Source organism: Mauremys reevesii, linkage group 2 (genome assembly GCF_016161935.1).
Source record: "Mauremys reevesii isolate NIE-2019 linkage group 2, ASM1616193v1, whole genome shotgun sequence".
NCBI classification, from domain to species: Eukaryota; Metazoa; Chordata; order Testudines; family Geoemydidae; genus Mauremys; species Mauremys reevesii.
In genome coordinates, this window is record NC_052624.1 from 227,359,214 (window position 1) to 227,379,287 (window position 20,074).

Genomic DNA, 20,074 nt, shown 5'->3' on the forward strand with positions numbered 1-20,074 from the left:
TGAATTTCTCTGTTATGACTGACTACTATTTCCAGAATCTCTGCAATCCTCAAACTCTTGAAATGATCCAAAGTCATCAGGCTCCATTACTGGTGTTGAGGATATCACTTCATCAGGCAGTGAAGATAAGTGCCTCTGGTGGCAACATGGGGCACTGATGATGCTCTGTCCCTGGATCCAGTTCCTCCTGGTACTGTGTACATGGGTTGGCCAGTGGCATGACTTCTTTCTCTTGTGTGCTGCAAACCAGCATCTCGATGCCAGAGATGGTGAAGCCCAGTTACCTCCAATAGCATCAGAATGGCACACCACAGGTATGTGGCTGGCTTGCTGGGTATTGGCAAGCTAGCAGCAACTGAGCCCTGTAGAAGTCAGCAGGTCCTTCCATGGTGCCAACCACTGACTTCAGAAGAGAGGGTTCTCTACTCAAAGATGGGAAGAATGTATGCTCTTGTAATGATGAGAAGCACTAGACCCTCTCAAAAGGGCAACACCAAAATGTATGGCACTTTTAGTATTGGGGTTTTTACTGTACCGGTAGGTACTTCAGTACCCTGGTTATCCCTAGGCTCATCCTCCACAATAGGCATCAATGCCAAGGAATGCATCACCAGACCTGGGGTTGGTGCCAGGACAGGTCAGGGTCTGTTGTGCTACAGGCTGCTCCTTCTCTCCAGCCCTCGACACAATGCAGATTCTGGGGAATTTATCTCTGGAGGTTTTATGCTGTCTTCCCTTATGGGAGGACAGCAAGTTCAGCCTGGAGTCTTTGCCTCTGTTTGCAGCAGCCTTCTTGGTGCCGGACTTCAACACTGGGATGTTAGTGCTGGCTTTAATGTCAATATTGGGGTCAGTTTCTGTGCTGGGGCATTGGTGCCAGTCTTCTCTCTGTGCTGGTCTTCGGTGTTGCTTATCACTAGATGATGTGGGCTTGTCCATTAGCAAAACTGCAGAGTTTATCTCCTCAGGGTCTAATGAGACCTTCGTGTATTGTTCCAGAAGATGTAGCTTTAGCCTTGCATCTCGCCCCTGTGGAGAATGATTGGCACACGAACTATATGCTAGGTATATGTGAATCTCAAACAGAAGAGATGCCTGTGTCCCATCTTTTCAGAGGAATTAATCCATTGTAGAATAGGCAAGGCTTGAAGCGGAGAGGTTTCAAGTCCACCATGTGAAGTAGCCTTGTACAGCGAGGGATCTGTCCATAGTCAGGCCACATAATTTGATATAGCTCAGAGGTTGTGTGTTAATAAAACCTTCAGAACTCTTCTGATTCTTGAAGAAGATTGGAGAAGGTTTGGCTAAAGCTAAGAACTAATGGAGAGTTGGACACTCACCAATTCCATCTCATTGCCACGGGCTGTAAGGAGAGAGACAGAGGGAGAGAGAGTCACGACCATGCTGACCTTTATTCCTTCGCAATGCATGGTAACATGATGCAGCACAAGACGCATGCATAGCGCCAATGGACACTGCTATTCAAAAAAAGACTCCAGTCTTGTGTGCATGAGATGCATATGCACCTACAGTGGAATCCACACAGATGCATACTCTAAGAACAACCTTAATTACAGGTACTGCTACACACTTCAGCTATGCTTTCTATTAGTTCTGTACATTCATGTGAAGTTATCTTCCTCTTTTCCTGCTCCCCAAATACCTCACCTTTAGGTATTGAACATTACCATACGGAACATTAGCATGTAGAATATGTGAGAACTGTAATTTGCTGATAATAGTAAAAGTAATTTTGCTATTGAGTTTTGTCACCTCACGAACGTCAGCTGCTGAGATCCTAAAGAAGAAAGTTTCACCTAATGCATGAACATTTTGAGATAATAAATGACTATTAGTGGTTTTAGTAACATCCTGCTACAATTAAAAAAAACAAATGTAATAAAGTCAACTCTTATTTTTCTAATCGCTATTCAGATTCAAATATCACTCACGTGCTTTAAATGAGAGTTGTTTAGCAACCCTTCATTCTCACCTTTAAATGAAAATCCCCCTGGCAGAAGTGCTATTAAAAACTGACAAATAAAATATTTTAGTACCAACAGTGTGCTCATGCACCACATAAATACGAGCATTTACAAAACAATAAAAAACAAATCCTGGCAGAGAAGACACCACAGGCCAAGTTAATAACATTCACAGAATGGGATAAAAAGACTGTTGTAGTCCAAAGCCTACCAGGCTGGGAAGAGAGCCCTTCCTCCCTTCCCTCTGGCCCCCAAAAACCAAGAAGCTGAAACCAAGACAATACCTTTTGTAACAAAAAAGTGCCTAGTAACCAGGAAGATGTCTGAGTATCTTGACAAGAGTTCACATTAAGGTGCTGCAGGCCTAAGCCCAAAAACGAACACCAAGAACAGGACTATTAGTTACCTCCCAACATAGGTCAGCACAACTACACATCAGTGGTTTCTTTTAACAGTAGAAAGTTACCTCAAAAAAAGTGTCCAAAGTACATTTCTAGATACTATTAATAGCTAACTAGTACATGGCTGAATATGTATTCTCCTACTTCAGAATTGCAAAGCAGAAAAACCACTTATGGGAGAGAAGAATGTGTACATGAAGGTATGCATGCTGCAGAATCAGTAAGTATTCAAGATAGGCCACCTAAATTACCAGAGGGGTAGCCATGTTAGTCTGGATCTGTAAAAGCGGAAAAGAGTTCTGTGGCACCTTATACATTAACAAATGTATTGGAGCATGAAAATGTATTCACCCACGAAAGCTCATGCTCCAATACATTTGTTAATCTATAAGGTGCCACAGAACTCTTTTCCACCTAAATTACAGATATTAAAAATTTCTGTAATTTTTGGATTGCAAAACCTCTTTATCATTGATAGACAAGTCAGCATAATATAAAGACTTCAGAATTCCAGAGCCAACCAACCTGGTAAGAGATCCTATATTCAAGTTACAAGAAAAAGCTCAAGATTTTGCAACAAGAAAGGTTCTTGTAGCCAGCGACATGTCTCAGATTTAAAGCCAAGTCAGTTAGAGGATATTATTAGGCTCAACCACTAAGAATTGTGGTGAATTTAATTGTTTAGCTTTCTCCAATAGTTTCTACATACCTTAGCAGGTTATTCACAATACATAAATTCTTCAAATGCTGTGGTGCAAGTAGCACATTGTTTTATAGGTTTATCTATTGTTTTAAACAGCTCTTCCCCCACAGCAAGTTTTCTTTCAAAGGGGAAAGATTCATCTAGTTTTGGAGAACAAGTTAGCAGTCTACATTGAGCTGTAAAGCTCTGGACACAACCAGAAATACTAAAATACTGTACTGATATCCTATGCATCATTGATATTGTGGACGCTAAAAGGAAGAGAATTTTGACTAATGCTGTATTTTCATCTTTTGTTTCTGCAAACATGTCCAGACTTTGCACCCAACTGACTGACACTCTAAACACTTTACTGGAGACAATGATGGGGGTGGATTTTACCCTCTTCCAGAATGTCCTATTCTGGCATATGTCCTCTGTAGCTATAGTCATCAGGGGTCCTTCACTACTTTTCAGAGCCAAAAAGACATAGAAAAGCAGTAGGGAAGGGGGCTTTTTTGTTCCCTAGGAAAATTTTTTTTTAAATTTATAAACTATTTCTAAATGCAATAGTCACGAAATTGTGCAAACTAAAATCTTCAGATACGATACCAAGCTTACTAACCAAAATTTATACAATAAAAAGCGTACACGTCATAAAAAATATTCAAATTTACCACAACCTGTTGTAAATATACTACAAACATTTGTTTAATACCATATTTAATACCCTTATTTAAAAAAAACTAGCATTGTACAAAAACAAAATCACCAATTGTATCCAGTGTCTAGACATAAGAAATATCACAGACTGATAATGTGTTACATTTTTAATCCACAACACATGGTGGATGATATCTGACAAGTTTTCTGCCAAAACAAAAAACCAACCAAAACACAAAACAAAAAACAAGAGTGGGTTGATGAGTTTACTACAAAGTTATTCAACGTTAAGACAAGCAAATGAAGCAGAAAAAGGTTAAACGGTACAATAGATATGAGTATGAAAAATTTAGGATATCACTCAACTAAAGCAAAAATAAAGGTGCAATTACTATGTGGTGGAAGGCTTATAGAAAAATACTGACATACAACAGACTTTGTGTACAAGACAAGCAAAAGAAGCCTTCAAAAAACTAAAAAGCAAATGCACTGTTATCAGAAAAGCAGCAGCAATGTATTAGTTAAATATACACTGTTTACCACAGACCCAGACAGAACACCAATCTTACCCTGTGGATTTCTTTCAATACCGTGATCCAGACCCTATTTAAATATTAATTTATTTGATCAATGCAAAGCAATGCACATTGGAAAACAATCCCAACTATACATATAAAATGATGGGGTCTAAATTGGCTGTTACCAATCAAGAAAGATATTGGAGTCATCGTGGATAGTTCTCTAAAAATGACCATTCAATGTGCAGCAGCAGCAGTCAAAAAAGCTAAAAGAATGTTGGGAATTATTAGGAAACAGATAGGTGGTAAGACGGAAAAATATCAGATTGCCTCTATATAAATCCATGGTACCCCCACCTCTTGAATACTGTGTGGAGATGTAGTCGCATCATGTAAAAAAAGATATACTGGAATGGAGGTGGTTTGAGCACCCGATAAAGGATGCCCCTTGGGAGGGCTTCCTTTGGAACTCTACCAGGCATATCCCACTGGGAGGAGGCCTTGAGGCTGACCCAGTAGAAGCTGTAGGGATATCTCCCAGCTAGCCTGGGAATCCCCCAGGAAGAGCTGGAATCTGTTGCAGAGGAAAGAGAGGTCTGGTTCTCCCAACTCTCCATGCTGCTGCTGAGACCCTCACCAGCAGCATAAAGGAAAGAAGCAAGAAGCATTGGAAAAGGTACAGAAAAGGGCAACAAAAATTATTAGGGATATGGAACAGCTTCCCTATGGAGAGAGATTAACAAGACTAGGACTTTTCAGCTTGGAAAAGATACAACTAATGGGGGGATATGACAGAAGTCTATAAAATCATGACTGGTGTGGAGAAAGTAAATAAGGAAGTGTTAGTTCTTGTGTTGAGAGAGTAAATATGTGTGAAAAAGTATTTCTTCACACAATGCACATCCAACCTGTGGAACTCTTTGCCACAGGATGTTGTGAAGGCCAAGACTATAACAGGGTTCAAAAAAGAACAGATACATTTATGGAGGATAGGTCCATCAATGACTATTAGCCAGGATTGGCAGGGATGAAAACCCATGCTCTGAAGTGTCCCTAGCATCTGCTTGCCAGAAGTGGGAATGGATCACTTGATGATTACCTGTTCTGTTCATTCCCTCTGGGGCACCTGGCATTGGCCACTGTTTGATGACAGGATATTGGGCAAGATGGACCACTGGTCTGACTTGGTATGGTCGTTCTTATGAGTGGCGTCTCAAGTGGGTGGTGTTTGTCCGTGGACCAACCTAGGAAGAGTACCACTAATTTTTCCCTTTTATACCTCATATCTATTTCATGGTCTTCCAAAGAATGCCCAACAGAAAATGTAATTTAAACACCCTTTAGCTTCCACCTCAGTGTAAACATTTGAAGTCCAACAGTGTAACAACCTTATAGCAAAGAGCATACATGTTCGGTGACATTCAGCAACTCTACAACTGGATAACTTCTATAGCATCACAATCAATTAGGGCTCTAATCAAAATGCCATCACTGTTTCTTGTGGGGAGGAAAAAAATCTCTCGTGAAGTAAAGAAATTGGAGTTTTCTGTTAAATATTCTTAATATCATCTCACCGAAACCTATACTATAAACAAGCTGTAACTAGAAACAATTATCAAGGAACATTGCAAGAGAAAAAAAAATCTTTAAAAAAAATTCTGAGTTAAGGTGGCACCCTATTTATGGCTCAAAATTAACAGATGTATCTGCCCAGCATAATTTTTTTTATTAACTTTTTTTTTTTTAGTATGTGACCTGCAGAGTAACAAACTTAGTTGTGCTGGTATTTTTTGTCTCAGCTACCCCAACTTTCCTACATACCATAGTCCACTCATGCCCCTCCATCCTTACACGTTCCAACTTTCCTGTGCTGAGTCCCACCCCCACCCAAAGCAATTTTCCACACCTCACTCCTACATTGCTCAGTTGTGCTCACGATTTTGACAAGTTACATTTTGCTGCTCACAGAATACAAAGAATAAAAAGAAATCAGTAAAGTGGAGTTACATAACAGACAATCAAGGAAGAAGGAAGGGTGGGAAGGTGCATAAGAATAAAAAGTTAAGAAAATTGAAAAGAGGCATAGGGTAGAAACAGAACATGGACATGCAACAGCTCTGGTCTGAAATAAGTTAGTTTTTCAAAACAAAAGAAAAAAGTTAGTTCATACATTACTGCTCCTTCTTGGGGAAAAATAAATGATTGGAAAGATAAGCTGTGGTAACCACAGCAAGAAGAGATGATCATAGCCTGAACACCACTTATGTAGTGGAAGAAGCAGCATACCATTCCACTGGAAAACATCCCTGTGAAGAAGGAACAAAACCTAGTTGTCAGGGGGTCTCAAAATGATGCTGAATTGTGATTTTTACCTAAGTTTAAGGAGCTGACGGATTTTTCAGTAACATATGCCAAACACTCATTTTAGAATTCTGATATTTATTTAACCTTTGAAATCATTTAGAGAAAATTAATAAAGAGCTGGAGCTCTCGACAAACACTATCCAAGCACAATGACATTTTGCATCAAAGACAGGACAAGAAACAGAATGTTTGTGTTGGCCTTTTACCTCCTCATACCATATTATATACAAAAGACTATGTTAAAAATGTTATTGGTGTAAATTCAAATACTCAGAAGTTGCAAAGTGTCAGAATTAAGGCTGCCCATGCAACCTTAATTCAGCCTCCTTGTGTGCTTGCATTTTAAGTCAGAACTAAGAAATTTGGCATTACGACCGTTTTTAATTACATGTGAAAAAAGTATGTGATCAAGACCTCTGCTTTATTCAGTGCATAGGCAAATGAACAATTGGCTCAAACTAATTTTGTTAAGATGAAAATAAATTTGAATCAAGGGCCCCATCATTTAAAAAAAAAAAACAAACACACAAGCTCCCTTCATGTGTAAGCTTTTAGCTTGAGCATTGGTGATCTCAAATTGTCATAGTACTGCAAGAGAGTGAGAATCAAGGTTGTTAGCTTACAGGGGGCTAAGTTGTTTGGGCTCCAAAACCAACACTTCAAATGCACCTGGAAAACTGAAAAGCAAGTTCAGATCCATGAGCACAGGTGCAATGTGATCCTTGCAAGACACTATTAAAGCAGCTGGTAACGGCACTCTGTGCTAACTGGAATTTCTGGTCTTCAATTATAGTACAGAGCAGAATTCATTACAATAATCTATTCTGATATGACAAAGGTGAGAATAATAGTAGTGATCATAATAAATCATATAATACCAAGCTCTCATAGCCCTTTTTCATCAGTAGATCTCAAAGCACTTCACAATCTTTTATGTATTTATGCACATAACACCCCTGTTAGCCTCATTTTATAGATGGGGAACTGAGGCACAGAGAGGCAAAGACTCTGTCTACACTAGCACTTTTGTTGGTCAGGGTGTGAAGAAGAAAAAACATCCCCAACCAACAAAAGCACTGGTGTGGACAGCACTATGTCGGCAGGAGACGTTCTCCCAACGATATAGCTACTGCCACTCATTAGGGGTGGTTTAATTATGTCAGCGAGAAAGCTCTCTTCTGCTGGCGTAGAGTGGCTACATGGGAGACCTTACAGCGGCAGCAGTAGAGCTGTAAGGTCTGCAGTGTATACATAGCTTAAGTGATATGCCCAAGGTTACACAGAAATCTGGGGCAGGGCAAGGAATTGAACCCTATAATCCAAGCCCTAGGCTAGTGTCCTAACCACAGGACCATCTTTCCTCACTCATCTAGAAAGAAAGTTATAACCTTATTGTTAAACACAGATGAGGGAAAAATAGCTGCAGGGCACTCCTGTTATGTGGACTTCCGAAGACGTCTTGGATCCTGAGATGCACAACTCACAAACCTAAGTACACTTTGTACTCCTGGGGAAATTCTCTGCCAAAAAATTAAAAAATTCTGCAAAATTCTATATATATTTGTCAAAATAACACTATATAATCATGCCAATTTATTTCAAAATACCTGTCAACAAGTATGTCTGTAACAATACAGACAACAAAAAAGATTCAGGAAATATTTTTAGACAAATACATTCCTTACTAGGCATATTAATACAGAACTCTGAGTAATAATACATTTAAACTATCTACTTTCTAGCAGATAAGGAAGTGTTGTTTATTACTCCTCATAACACAAGAACTTGGGGTTATCAAATGAAATTAATAGGCAGCAGGTTTAAAACAAAAAAAAAGGAAAGTATTTCTTCACACAACACAGACTCAACCTGTGTAGCTCCTTGCCAGAGGATGTTGTGAAGGCCAAGACCATAACAGGGTTCAAAAAAGAACTAAATAAATTCATGGAGGATAGGTCCATCAATGGCTATTAGCCAGGATGGGCAGGAATGGTGTCCCTACTTTTTGTTTGCCAGAAGCTGGGAATGAGCAAAAGGGGATGGATCACTTGATGATTACCTGTTCTGTTCATTCTCTCTGGGGCATCTGGCACTATCCACTGTCGGAAGATGGACCTTTGGTCTGGACTAGATGAACCTTTGGTCTGACCCACTAGGGCCATTCTTATGCAAACTACAATACAGAAACATATTTCCTGCACCCCTCAAAAGGAGTGCAGAAGCTTGGGGGAGTCAGGGGTAACAGAGGAGCTGAGGGAAAGGGAAGTAATTGCCGGGAAGGAGCCTGGTAATGAACCTGGAGGGTTGTTGGGTGTGTGTGGGAGAAGTATGGAACAGGGCTTTTTTGGGAGGGCGGGGGGGGGTGAAGCAGAGAGAGGGGGAGAGGGAGACACATGACTGTTAGGGATTTGGAGAGCCTCCCCCATGCAGACCTTGGCTGACCCCTAGCCTCTCCTATTCAGTCAGGCACATCTACCCTGTGTCCCTGCAGCTCCCCTTCCCTCTGTCCCCATGCACCCACCTTCCCCATCCTGTACCCCCAGTCACCTCCCACCCCATGCACCTCCACCCCCATTTTCCCTGCACCTATGCTCTGCCATCCCCCGTCTCCATGTGGCTCTGCACCCCCATTCAGCCTTCATGCACTAGCCTTTTTGAATCCCAGTCTGTGTGACTCCCCACCACCCAGTGCACCCCACTCTGTCCCCACCACATCCAGTGCCTCCTCACCTGGCCGGACATGTGGACAGGGCACTGTGAGGAATGCAGCCTCTTGTCCTCCTTATCAGCTGCTGACTGCTATGAGAGCCAGTTGCCCTCTGTTCTGGCTCCATAGCAGCCCCTGGTGAGCAAAAGGCATAACTGCAGTGCCTCTCTGGCAGTGCCTCACTGGTGCTTCCCCTACACTCCTAATCCAACTGATAACCTGTTTTATCTGGACCAAGCTTCCGTCAGCTTACTCATCCAAACTGCTGTCTCTGTTCAGGAAAGCTGATTAAATGCACGGTCTAGGCCAGTGGTGGGCAACCTGAGGCACGTCATGGTAATCCTCTGGCAGGCCGCAAGACAGTTTGTTTACATTGACTGTCCTCAGGCACAGCTGCCCGCAGCTCCCAGTGGCTGCGGTTCGCCATTCCCGGCCACTGGGAGCTGCGGGCAGCTGTGCCTATGGACAGTCAATGTAAACAAACTGTCTCAGGGGCCGCCAGCAGACTGGCCTGACAGGCTGCAGGTTGCCCACCACTGGTCTAGGCCCAGTGAAAAATGATACCGTCATTCATCACACTGAAAAGTAGTGTAGCTTAAGTCACAAGGTCCTATCATCTCCCCAATGGCTCTGTAACACAAGTTGAACAGGAGTGCCAGTCCAGAACTTTGCAGTATTCTACAGGACAGCACTCTTGCTATAAATGAGAAATTGATTAAAACTACCCTCTAGATCTGTGCTGACAAGCAAGACCTGAGACACCTAAGGAAAACTGTCTGTCATTACAAGGGCTCGTAGATGTCAATAATACCCCAGAGTTCGTAGTTTCAAAGACTAGGAATGCAAAACAATCTGCATGGATACTAGATTTTTGTCCACACTAGAAAGAGCTAAATTAGCGTCATCACCACACTATTCATACCATAATCAGGCATGGAACTCTACCGACATTGCTCCAGGAAATCTAAGGTATCTTGATATTGTGAAAGTTGCTTTGCTGCAAACTTCTCATTCGTCCCAAAAATGGAGTTAAAACAAGGTAATAGTTAACAGGATTCCTGCACAAGGGCTTAATTTTAAAAGATGCTAACCTCATGCCCTCCCAAATGTTGATAATCTCATCCATCAGCACAGTGCAGTGAAACTAAAAACAAAGGAAACAATAGTTTGCACATGACAAGCTTGAAATCTCTACCCTCATGCCTTCAATCCTAACTATACGATCTAGAATATATCAAGCTACATGCCTAAAGCCAGAAACAGCTAGAAACAGTACCACTGTCATGAATATCACAGTCCTTTCCCAGACTGCAAACACTATAAAGTATACACAAAGTAAAAGACTTTGTAATCTAACAATTGCAAAAATTAGTCAAGTTATTCTGCATATTAAATATAGGGGAATTCCTTGAGAAGTAATTTGTTTATATCTAGCCATCCTTCTTATTGTGCTCTATTCTGAAGAAAGACTAAATTGTTCCCAAAGCTTCTTGGGAAGGAGACTGCATACACATGATCATCTTCTACAGGAACAGCGTCACCACCCAACTTCTCATCTGTAAGCGCCTACCCTAACCAATCTTGTTTCTTTCCTCTTAGTGTTGGAGCAGCTTCTTTGTGTTCTTCTCCCTCCTTGATATTAAGTGGGGTATGAATTTTTTTTACTCTTTGCAATTAGGTTTCAGCTTTTGGTAGTGGAGTTCCCCCAGCTTGGTCTGCAGCAAGGGGATTCTAATGGTGAAGAGGAAGCTTCCTCCCTCCCCCAACAAATCGTTTTTGATGGGAAAAGGAGTAGCAATATAATTCTGTGGACTACATGGCCATCTTTCTGAATATAAACAGGTACTTACCTGGAGCTTAGCCAGGGAGAACCTATTTCAGGTTGTGGCCCCTGTAAGCTTCCTCTTTGGATAACTAAAGAGTCAGGTAAAAGACTCTTCCTCTTCAGTAGTACAAAGAGGGGACCTGAGTCTGATTAGTTATATCATCCTCTCCCTGACCTCATTCCCATAAGTTAAATTGCCATATGTGCAATAGTAGTTGCATATGTGTCTCACTCTCAGAAGAGGGGGAGGGTCAGTCTTAGTCATTCTAAGGAGAGACATCAATATGCTCTTGAAAAAGGAAGCAGCAACCACAGAAGCGATTTTTGGACCGGATATGAACCAAAATGCTTGTCTGCAAGTTTCCTGCAGTTAAAATCTACTACATTTTATAACGCAATTAAGTATCAGATGGGAATCATGTCTCTGAAATGATGACAATACTTTTGTAATTAAATGTTTGATATCAAACATTGTCTTTGGCATGTAGGTTTGTTGAGCTACCTTGGGTGCTTGCTTACATTGCAGTTATTACTTGCATAAGTAGAACAACGCTGAAAACTTCACATTCTCAGACTAATGAAATACACTACACTTCTAAATTCACCTATAAAAGATTTTTGTGCATAATTCTGGAATGGAATTTGAGAAGTTTGGGTTCAGTTTCCAGGCTCTGACATAGGCTTCCTATATGATCTTGCACAATTCACCCAACCCTTGCGTAGACAACAAGTCTCCCATTCTCAACAATGAGTGCAGATGTAATAGAGTTAACCCATGTTCAATACTAAGTGTAGCTCAAGGACAAACAGTATTCAGAATTTCAAAAAACAAAGACTAAACCCTTAAAGCCCTTAATCTCTCTGTGACTCAAACCTCATCTGTCAAATAAGGATTGTGATGTTGCACTCCATATGTTTTATGGAAATATGTTTATAAGTGTGAATATGATGCAACTGGAATATGCTTTGTGCAAAAGGTCTCTTGTAAGGTATCATTACAAAGCTTATAATCTATTGAGTGTTCATCCTATTCATATGAATGTATCATTCTTGTATCTGAAGCTAGAAATATGAAGTATTACTCTGAAGTCCTATTGTAATTATGCAAAGTGTGGGCCATTAATGGTGGTTTAGAATCTTGATGACTCCCATTGACTAGGACAATTGGTTGTAAATGGCTCTTTACCTGTAAGCCTTCCTATGTTCATGTGAGTTAGGCTGGAAAGAATGTAGGCTTGGGGGTCTCACAGGACATATGACCATGTTACCTGGCACTGGAATCCATCTTAAACCGGGTGCTTTGCCATTTAGAAGGAGAGGTGGGGATCCAGAGAGACAAAAGATTCCTGCCTTGTGCCAAAGCTATAAAGGAGGTTCAACAGAACAAAGGGGGCTGCAGTCATAAGAAAACTCTCAGTTACCACCTGAGCTGGAACTAACAAGAACCATACCAGGGAAAGTATTGGGCCCAGACTAGGAAGTCTGGTCTGTGAAAGAAGCTTACTGGAACATCTCTGAGGGTGAAATTTACCTGCAGTCAGTTTCATAAATGTATTAGGCTAGACTGGCGTGTTTTGTTTTTATTTTGCTTGGTAATTTACTTTGTTCTGTTATTACTTGAAACCACTTAAATCCTACTTTTTATACTTAAAGTCACTTTTGTTTATTAGTAAACCCAGAGTAAGTGATTAATACTTGGGAAGCAAACAGCTGTGCATCTCTCTCTATCAGTGTTACAGAGGGCAGACAATTTATGAGTTTACCCTGTATAAGCTTTATATAGAGTAAAACGGATTTATTTCGGGTTTGGATCCCATTGGGAGCTGGGTGTCTGGGTGCTGAAGATAGGTGACTTGCTGAGCAGTTTTTGGTTAAAGTCTGCAGCTTTGGAGGCGTGGACCAGACGTGGCCCTGCATTGCAGCAGACTAGCATGTCTGGCTCAACAAGGCAGGGTTCTGGAGTCCCAAGCTGGCAGTGGAAAATGGACTCAGAGGTAATTGCAGGATGTCAGGTGACAGCCTCAAGGGGGTCTCTGTGACCGAACCCATCACAGGGATAATGCTCTCCTACCTCACAGGGTGTCAAGAAGATAAATTCATTTATGTCTCACGTGCTCAGATACTACAATGGCGGCCTCTACTAGTATTTAAGATTGTAATTTCATAGCATCAGAATTTACCAAGAGCTTGTGTAATACAGAATTGAGTTAAATAAGTGTTGCTCATTTATGAGCTGGAGACATTTCAAATGTTAGCTGCCACATTTGCATATGTAATGACTTGGGTGGGGGGGAAGAGAAGACTATACAGATGCAATAGATTTCATCTAGTCCAGAAGATGTTAGGAGCACTTGCCATAAGAGACATATTTTTATACACACACACACACAACCCAGGAAGCCCAGTCATGGGCCAGCATCTCACTGAGCTAGGCACTGCACAAAAGAAAGACCCTGACCAACAAAGCTTACAATTTAAATATAGGAGAAGAGACAGAATTCAGATACAGACAGATGAGGGAGCACAAGGAAACAATGACAAATGCTAGTCAGCACGATGGACAGCAGTGTCAGCATACCAGCTTCCTAATCATTTGTCAAGGCCCTGATAAGCTCCCTCTGCTGGATACTTTCCAGACCACTATGAGGGGATCCATATGCTGGATCCCAGAGTCTGAACAGAATCACTTGCCCTTGGTTTGGTGTACACACACACAGGTTGCAGATCCTCTATCTAGCACTCCATCCTAAGAGTTTAGGATATATGGCCAACTGCCCAGTACACTGAAACCAGTGCTGAAATTGGGTTACAGTTTAACTATCTCAGGGGGTACAGGGCAAGATGTAGCATATAACACATACAGCCTTTGCACAGGACTCATATACAGCACTGTTCTTTCTTTAATAGCATGAGAAATACACAGATTTATACAGAAATAGATAAACCCTATACACATTTCACTGCCTCAGTTTCCTCAGTGCTCTTTGGGCGTTATTTAGGTTGTGGTCAGTGTCATCGGGGGTCATCCAAAGTCCTTCTGTTGTAGTGCATGGCTTGGGCTCTGAAACACAGAGCCTTCTCTCTAGTTAGCCTCCTCTAATCTTGGCCAATACATTCCCTTCCCCTGTCCTGCCCAACCTTCCTGTATCTCGCCCCCAAGTTTATATGCCCCTCTTCTACACCAGGCTTCTTTGTTCTGTCTTTGATAACTTTTCACTGTTCCAAACCTCCTTCCTGCAAATCAACTTAGCCAAATTGATTTCCCAGCTCAGGCACACTCCTTAACGCAACTATTGTGTTGTCAGAATGTAGCCGTTAAAGTTGACAACTCTCCATTGTCCTTGGTCTGGGGAAAACATATCCCTTACCAGCCCATGGTAGATTCCACATTTACACAGAGGTGTTCAGTGATGCAGCAATTTTCATAGTATCAACCATAATTCATAAATTGTATGTTGGTTCCACAAATCACCATACCACTGTCTAACTGGGGTAGTTTGTTTATGTTTGGAAGGCATCACAGCCAAGGAGAGTTTTAAGAAGAAGTCTGAAGTAAAACAATGAAATGGCTTTGCAGATGTCTGCTGGGAGCTCTTCCCATGCCTGATGGGCAGCATGGGAGAACAAACTAAGGAGCCTGTTTGTTAAAGAACTTTGGTGACTTTTCAGTGTCTCAGACTAAGCATTTTACTGTACTGACTTTTTGAATGTTTGTTATCCAACTTGCCTACATTTCATTTCTCTCAAATATCTGAAAAGACTACGTTATTACTTAATAGATAAGGTTGTTTTGTTTTTCTTAAAATAAAAGGGAAATTTTTGAAACAGTCATAAATGCTGAATAAGAATTCAGAAAAAAAATTGTATCTAGCATAAAGAAGAGGACTGTTCAGTTTATCATCTTTTACTTACCCCAATTATAAATATTACTAATTCCAGTTAATTTGAGCAATTTTGAATATTCAAGACAAATATATCAAATTGAAATGAGTTAAAATGTTGTTTCACTACAGACTTGTTTTAGGGTTGAAGCAGATTACTTTACAACTAAAAGTTTGAGGTTTGGGTTTTTGTTTTTTTTTATTAAAACCAGTTTCCTTTGAAACATGGCATAAAACCTGGTATTACTATCTATAACCATGACAAAAAGGTACTGAAGACAATAGAACAGAGTTGATTTTTGTTGACTGTAGCCAAATTGCACTGAAATTAATGAAGATTTTAATCTACTAGTCTAACCACTCAGATTTTCTGCAGGCAATGACAACAATTAGGTCCATGAAACAAGTAATCATGATCCTTACAAAGAGTAGCAAATACCAAAATTTCAAGACATATGCACAAATAATTTACACTTAAAATTAGGAAATTTGAAGAATGTCATATGATCATAATAAAGTGGCCATAACACACAAAGGACCCAATCAGGATTGGTCCCCATTTTGCTTAGCACTGCATAAAATCATATGAAGACAGTCTCTGCCTCAAAGCACTTAACTAATTTGACACTAAGTGGGTGCAACAAAGAGGAGGAAGAGGATATGGGGAAAGACCTGAGTAACAGTAATAAGATGAAGTCATCCCACACAAGAAACTTGGACAACTTGATGGTTCCAAATACTTCATTATTTCAATTTTTAAAATATATGGGGACAGATGAGGGGTGAGAAGAATGGCATTAATAAAAGAGGAGGCGTTAATAAACATAAGGGAGGAAGAGAGAATGATGGAGACAGCAAAAATGACAGTGGAGGTTGAAGGAGAAAAATCAGGGCATTCAACTAGTCAACAGATAATTACGCCCAAAATTCAAACCATAAAAGTTAGTCTGCAGACTGGCATGTGAATGTGCCTCACCCTTTCCCCTACTTCTGCAAATGGTGCTTAATGGGCAAGCTCTGGTGCTTCTGCAAACTAATAACCCCCAGAAGTGTTCTCTTTCCCAGCCCACATGGAGTTTACTGGTGTTTGGAACCCCAAGTGGGGAGTTGTGTCCCTGCAGGCAGGGCTTGGGCGGGGAGGCAACATTATTAACATCTGAATAAATAAAGGGGGTGGGGTCCCAATGAACATGATGTACCAGGGTCCCAAATTGCTCTAGAGCAGTGGTGGGCAACCTGCAACCCATCAGGGTAATCCACTGGTGGGCCGCGAGACAGTTTGTTTACATTGACCATTCATAGGCACAGCCACTCGCAGCTCCCAATGGCCACGGTTCTCCGTTCCCGGCCTATGGGAGCTGTGGGTGGCCGTGCCTGTGTACAGTCAATGTAAGCCATCTGACAGGCTGCAGGTTGTCCACCACTGCTCTAGAGGGGCCTGTCTGGAAAGGATTCCCCCTCATCAAGTCACAACAGAGGGGTGACTGCACCAAACCGAAAAAGGGATCCTGTGCAAATGCACCCTGTGTGCACTGGTTGATCCAGGCTTGATTTCTGTTGACACAACTGCACTCATTGACCCTGGCTAAAGCCACCCCTGCTATTCAGGCAAGAGACTCATTCTATATTTACACATGGCATACATAGCATTACAGGGCACTGAAGTTGGAGACTTTGGCAGCTACCGCAATACAAATAAATCTAAAAATATTCTCAACCTCTACTCCTTAAAGGTGCCAACTCCATTAGTGACAAAACAGTTATTACTAAGATTATAGAAAAAGCAGCTGATTGAAGAATTACAATGAAAAAAGTAATTTTTCATACAAACAAGAAATTTGCATTCCTTTAAGCTACATGCATAATGGATACAATCAACATTATAGCAAACAATGACCTACTTTGTTTCCTTACAGCTATTCTCTTTATGTTTAATTCCACATAATTCTTAATTTGTGTATTCCTTTCATCCCACTAACAACACTATTTCCACAAACAAAAAACAATACATTGCTATTAGGGCATTCAAAAACAAAACAATGTAAAACTTTAGAGCCCAAAAGTCCACTCAGTCCTACTTCTTGTTCAGTCAATCGCATAGACAAACAAGTTTGTTTACATTTGCAGAAGATAATGCTGCCTGCTTCTTGTTTATAATGTCACCTGAAAGTGAGAACAGGTGTTTGCATGGCACTGTTGTAGCCCATGTCGCAAAATATTTACATGCCAGATGCAGTAAAGATTCATATGTCCCTTAATGCTTCAACCACCATTCCAGAGGATATGCGTCCATGCTGATGACGGGTTCTGCTCAATAACAATCCAAAGCAGTGCAGACCGCTGTATGTTCATTTTCATTACCTGAGTCAGATGCCACCAGCAAAAGGTTGATCTTTTTTGGTGATTTGGGTTCTGTGGTTTCCGCATTAAAGTGTGCTCTTTTAAGACTTCTGAAAGCATGCTCCACACCTCATTCCTCTCACATTTTGGAAGGCACTTCAGATTCTTAAACCTTGGGTCGAGCACTGTATTTATCTTTAGAAATTTCACATTGGTATCTTCTCTGCATTTTGTCAAATTTGCTGTGAAAGTTTTCTTAAAACGAACAACACGTGCTGAATCATCATCTGAGACAGCTATAACAGGAAATATATGGCAGAATGCGTGTAAAACAAAGCAGGAAACATACAATTCTCCCCCAAAGAGTTCAGTCACAAATTTAATTAGTGCACTGTTTTTTTAAACAAGCGTCATCTGCATGGAAGTATGTCCTCTGGAACAATAGACGAAGCAAGAAGAGACACATGAATCTTTAGCGCATCTGGCATGTAAATATCATGAGATGCCAGCTACAACAATGCCATGTGAATGCCTCTTCTCACTTTCAGGTGACATTGTAAACAAGAAGCAGGCAGCATTATCTTCTGCAAATGTAAACTAACTTATTTGTCTGAGCGATTGACTGAACAAGAAGTAGGACTGAGTGGACTTACTGGCTCTAACATTGTTTTGTTTTTGAATGCAGATTTTTTTGTACATAATTCTACATTTGTAATTTCAACTTTCATGATAAAGAGATTGCACTACCGTACTTGTATTTGGTGAATTGAAAAATACAATTTTTTGGTTTTTTACAGTGCAAATATTTGTAATCAAAAATAAAAATAAAGTGAGCACTGTACACTTTGTATTGTGTTGTAATCGAAATCAATATATTTGAAAATGTAGAAAACATCAAAAATCATTTATTTAAATGATATTCTATTATTCTTTAATCGTGATTATTTTATTTAAATCACTTGACAGCCCTAATTGCTATTAAACAAAAAGAGACCAGCAACTCTACTCTCCAAAAGCACTTGCACAAACTAGAGCTGTCTTGGTAAGGGATAGGAAAGCAGCTTTCAGTTTTCTTTTAATATATGAAGAGATGCAAACAAGTGACAGTGTTTTAAGTGTGGGGGAGGGGAAATCAGTAAGTTACCTAAACACAACTCAAACATCCAGATCAAAATGTTAAACAGAACCCTCAGATGTCAGCAACTAAAACATATTTACCTTTTCTAATATAATTCCACTCTGAAGTCTGAATAAAGTCCTTTTGAAAATGCAAAGGTCTGTTTATCACAATTTGCAGGAAAACTTCACCAGCATATTGATAGAAACAAAAAGATCAGTAGAAAGGAAAACCTATTGTCTCATATCACCTGTATTGAATATGTTTTTATAAACAAATCCTCTTCAAAATTTTGTTTAACTCTGATAGTTATTCATCTTGTGAACCCTTTAATATGCACAGGGAAGATGCCATGAGAATTAAAAAGCCAAAGATGGTCTTACTGCAACTAGACCTCTAAGGCTTGAATCTTTACAGGGAAAAAAAAAAAAGGAGGAGAAATGCTTACCATTACGGCAATGTTTTACTCTGAACATATACTGCTCAATATAATATTGAAAACAAAAATTAAGACTCACCAAAAACTTTTGGCTTTTTGAGAGAAGGAAAAACTTTAGTTATTTTCAAACTAGTTTTGAACAGTTCTTAAGAAAGCAAAAGGCTCACTGACTCTGGAAAGCCAATTATATAAGAATTTACTGCAAGCTCTGAAATCAATTAGGAAAAGATAATATCAGTGGTAACTAGCAACAGGAAACATAGAATATAGGTAGTATTTTCTTTTCATCACGATAGGTATTTGAAGTGATAAATGAGCAGGCTACTGATGGGGTAATTTAACAAGAAGGTAGTTTATTGGCATTAAACCTTAAACAGCTCAAGGAAGCTTCCAAGCTTGGTTGCACATTTGTAATGTCGACCAAAACTGGGCACAAACGCGAACGTTATCAACTTGCAGGCATCACTTTCTCTAAATGGTAGCAGATATCGTTGCAAGAAGCAACATATGCAGCTACAAATACACAAGTCCCCATGCAAAGGAAGGGATGGAGAGAAGGAGTCCAAGTGACTGAGGTATCTTGGTGGGGAGCACAGAGTGTAGCCCGATGACTGAGTAAACCGGTTGTGGGAGGTCTTGCGAGAGAAAAGGGGTGTGTAATACTGTGTGTAGCCCAGTGACCTCCCAGGCCAGCCCAGGGGCGAGGGGAGCGCGCAGCCCAGTGACTGCGTGAAGGGTGTAAACCGTGACGGACTGACCCGGGCGGTCACCGAGCCGGCACCGGGAGGCCGGCGGGGGCCTTACCTGAGAGAGCTGCCTGGGGTTGGGACAACCGAAGAGCGCGGAGCTGGAGCTGAAGCTGATGGCCCCTCTGCGGCTGAGGACATGCTGCGGGACCGGCCTGTCCAGGGGCAGCACCGGCAGCTGGTAACATACTTCCATTGAAGAGCCTCTGCGCTCCGAGCCGCGCCAGGGCACCGGCCGCCGCACCTGCCTGCACCGGGAATCGCCGCAGCGCAACGGGGGCCGGGGCAGCAAACGTGCCAGAAGAGCTAAACCCAGCCGTTAAAACACAGCGGGGCCCGGCTCCGCCTTACCCCCTCCCGCCCCCGGCGTCGGGTCTGGCCGGGCCCCGGGCTCCCCCCTCCTCCG

At 41.1% G+C, this 20,074-nt stretch overlaps 1 protein-coding gene across 4 annotated transcripts in view; it reads right to left on the minus strand.

The window, feature by feature from the left end:
* The window catches only part of PDE7A (phosphodiesterase 7A), a 139,674-nt gene extending 119,637 nt beyond the window's left edge, over nucleotides 1–20,037 (minus strand). For 2 of the 4 annotated variants that reach the window (XM_039524992.1, XM_039524991.1), the window contains exon 1: nucleotides 19,727–20,037. In XM_039524992.1, the coding sequence (XP_039380926.1) occupies nucleotides 19,727–19,864 (138 nt within the window). In that variant the 5' untranslated portion in view covers nucleotides 19,865–20,037. The remainder of the gene's footprint in view (nucleotides 1–19,726) is intronic. The other 2 variants (XM_039524994.1, XM_039524993.1) reach the window with 2 other exon arrangements.
* Nucleotides 20,038–20,074: the final 37 nt, after the last annotated feature.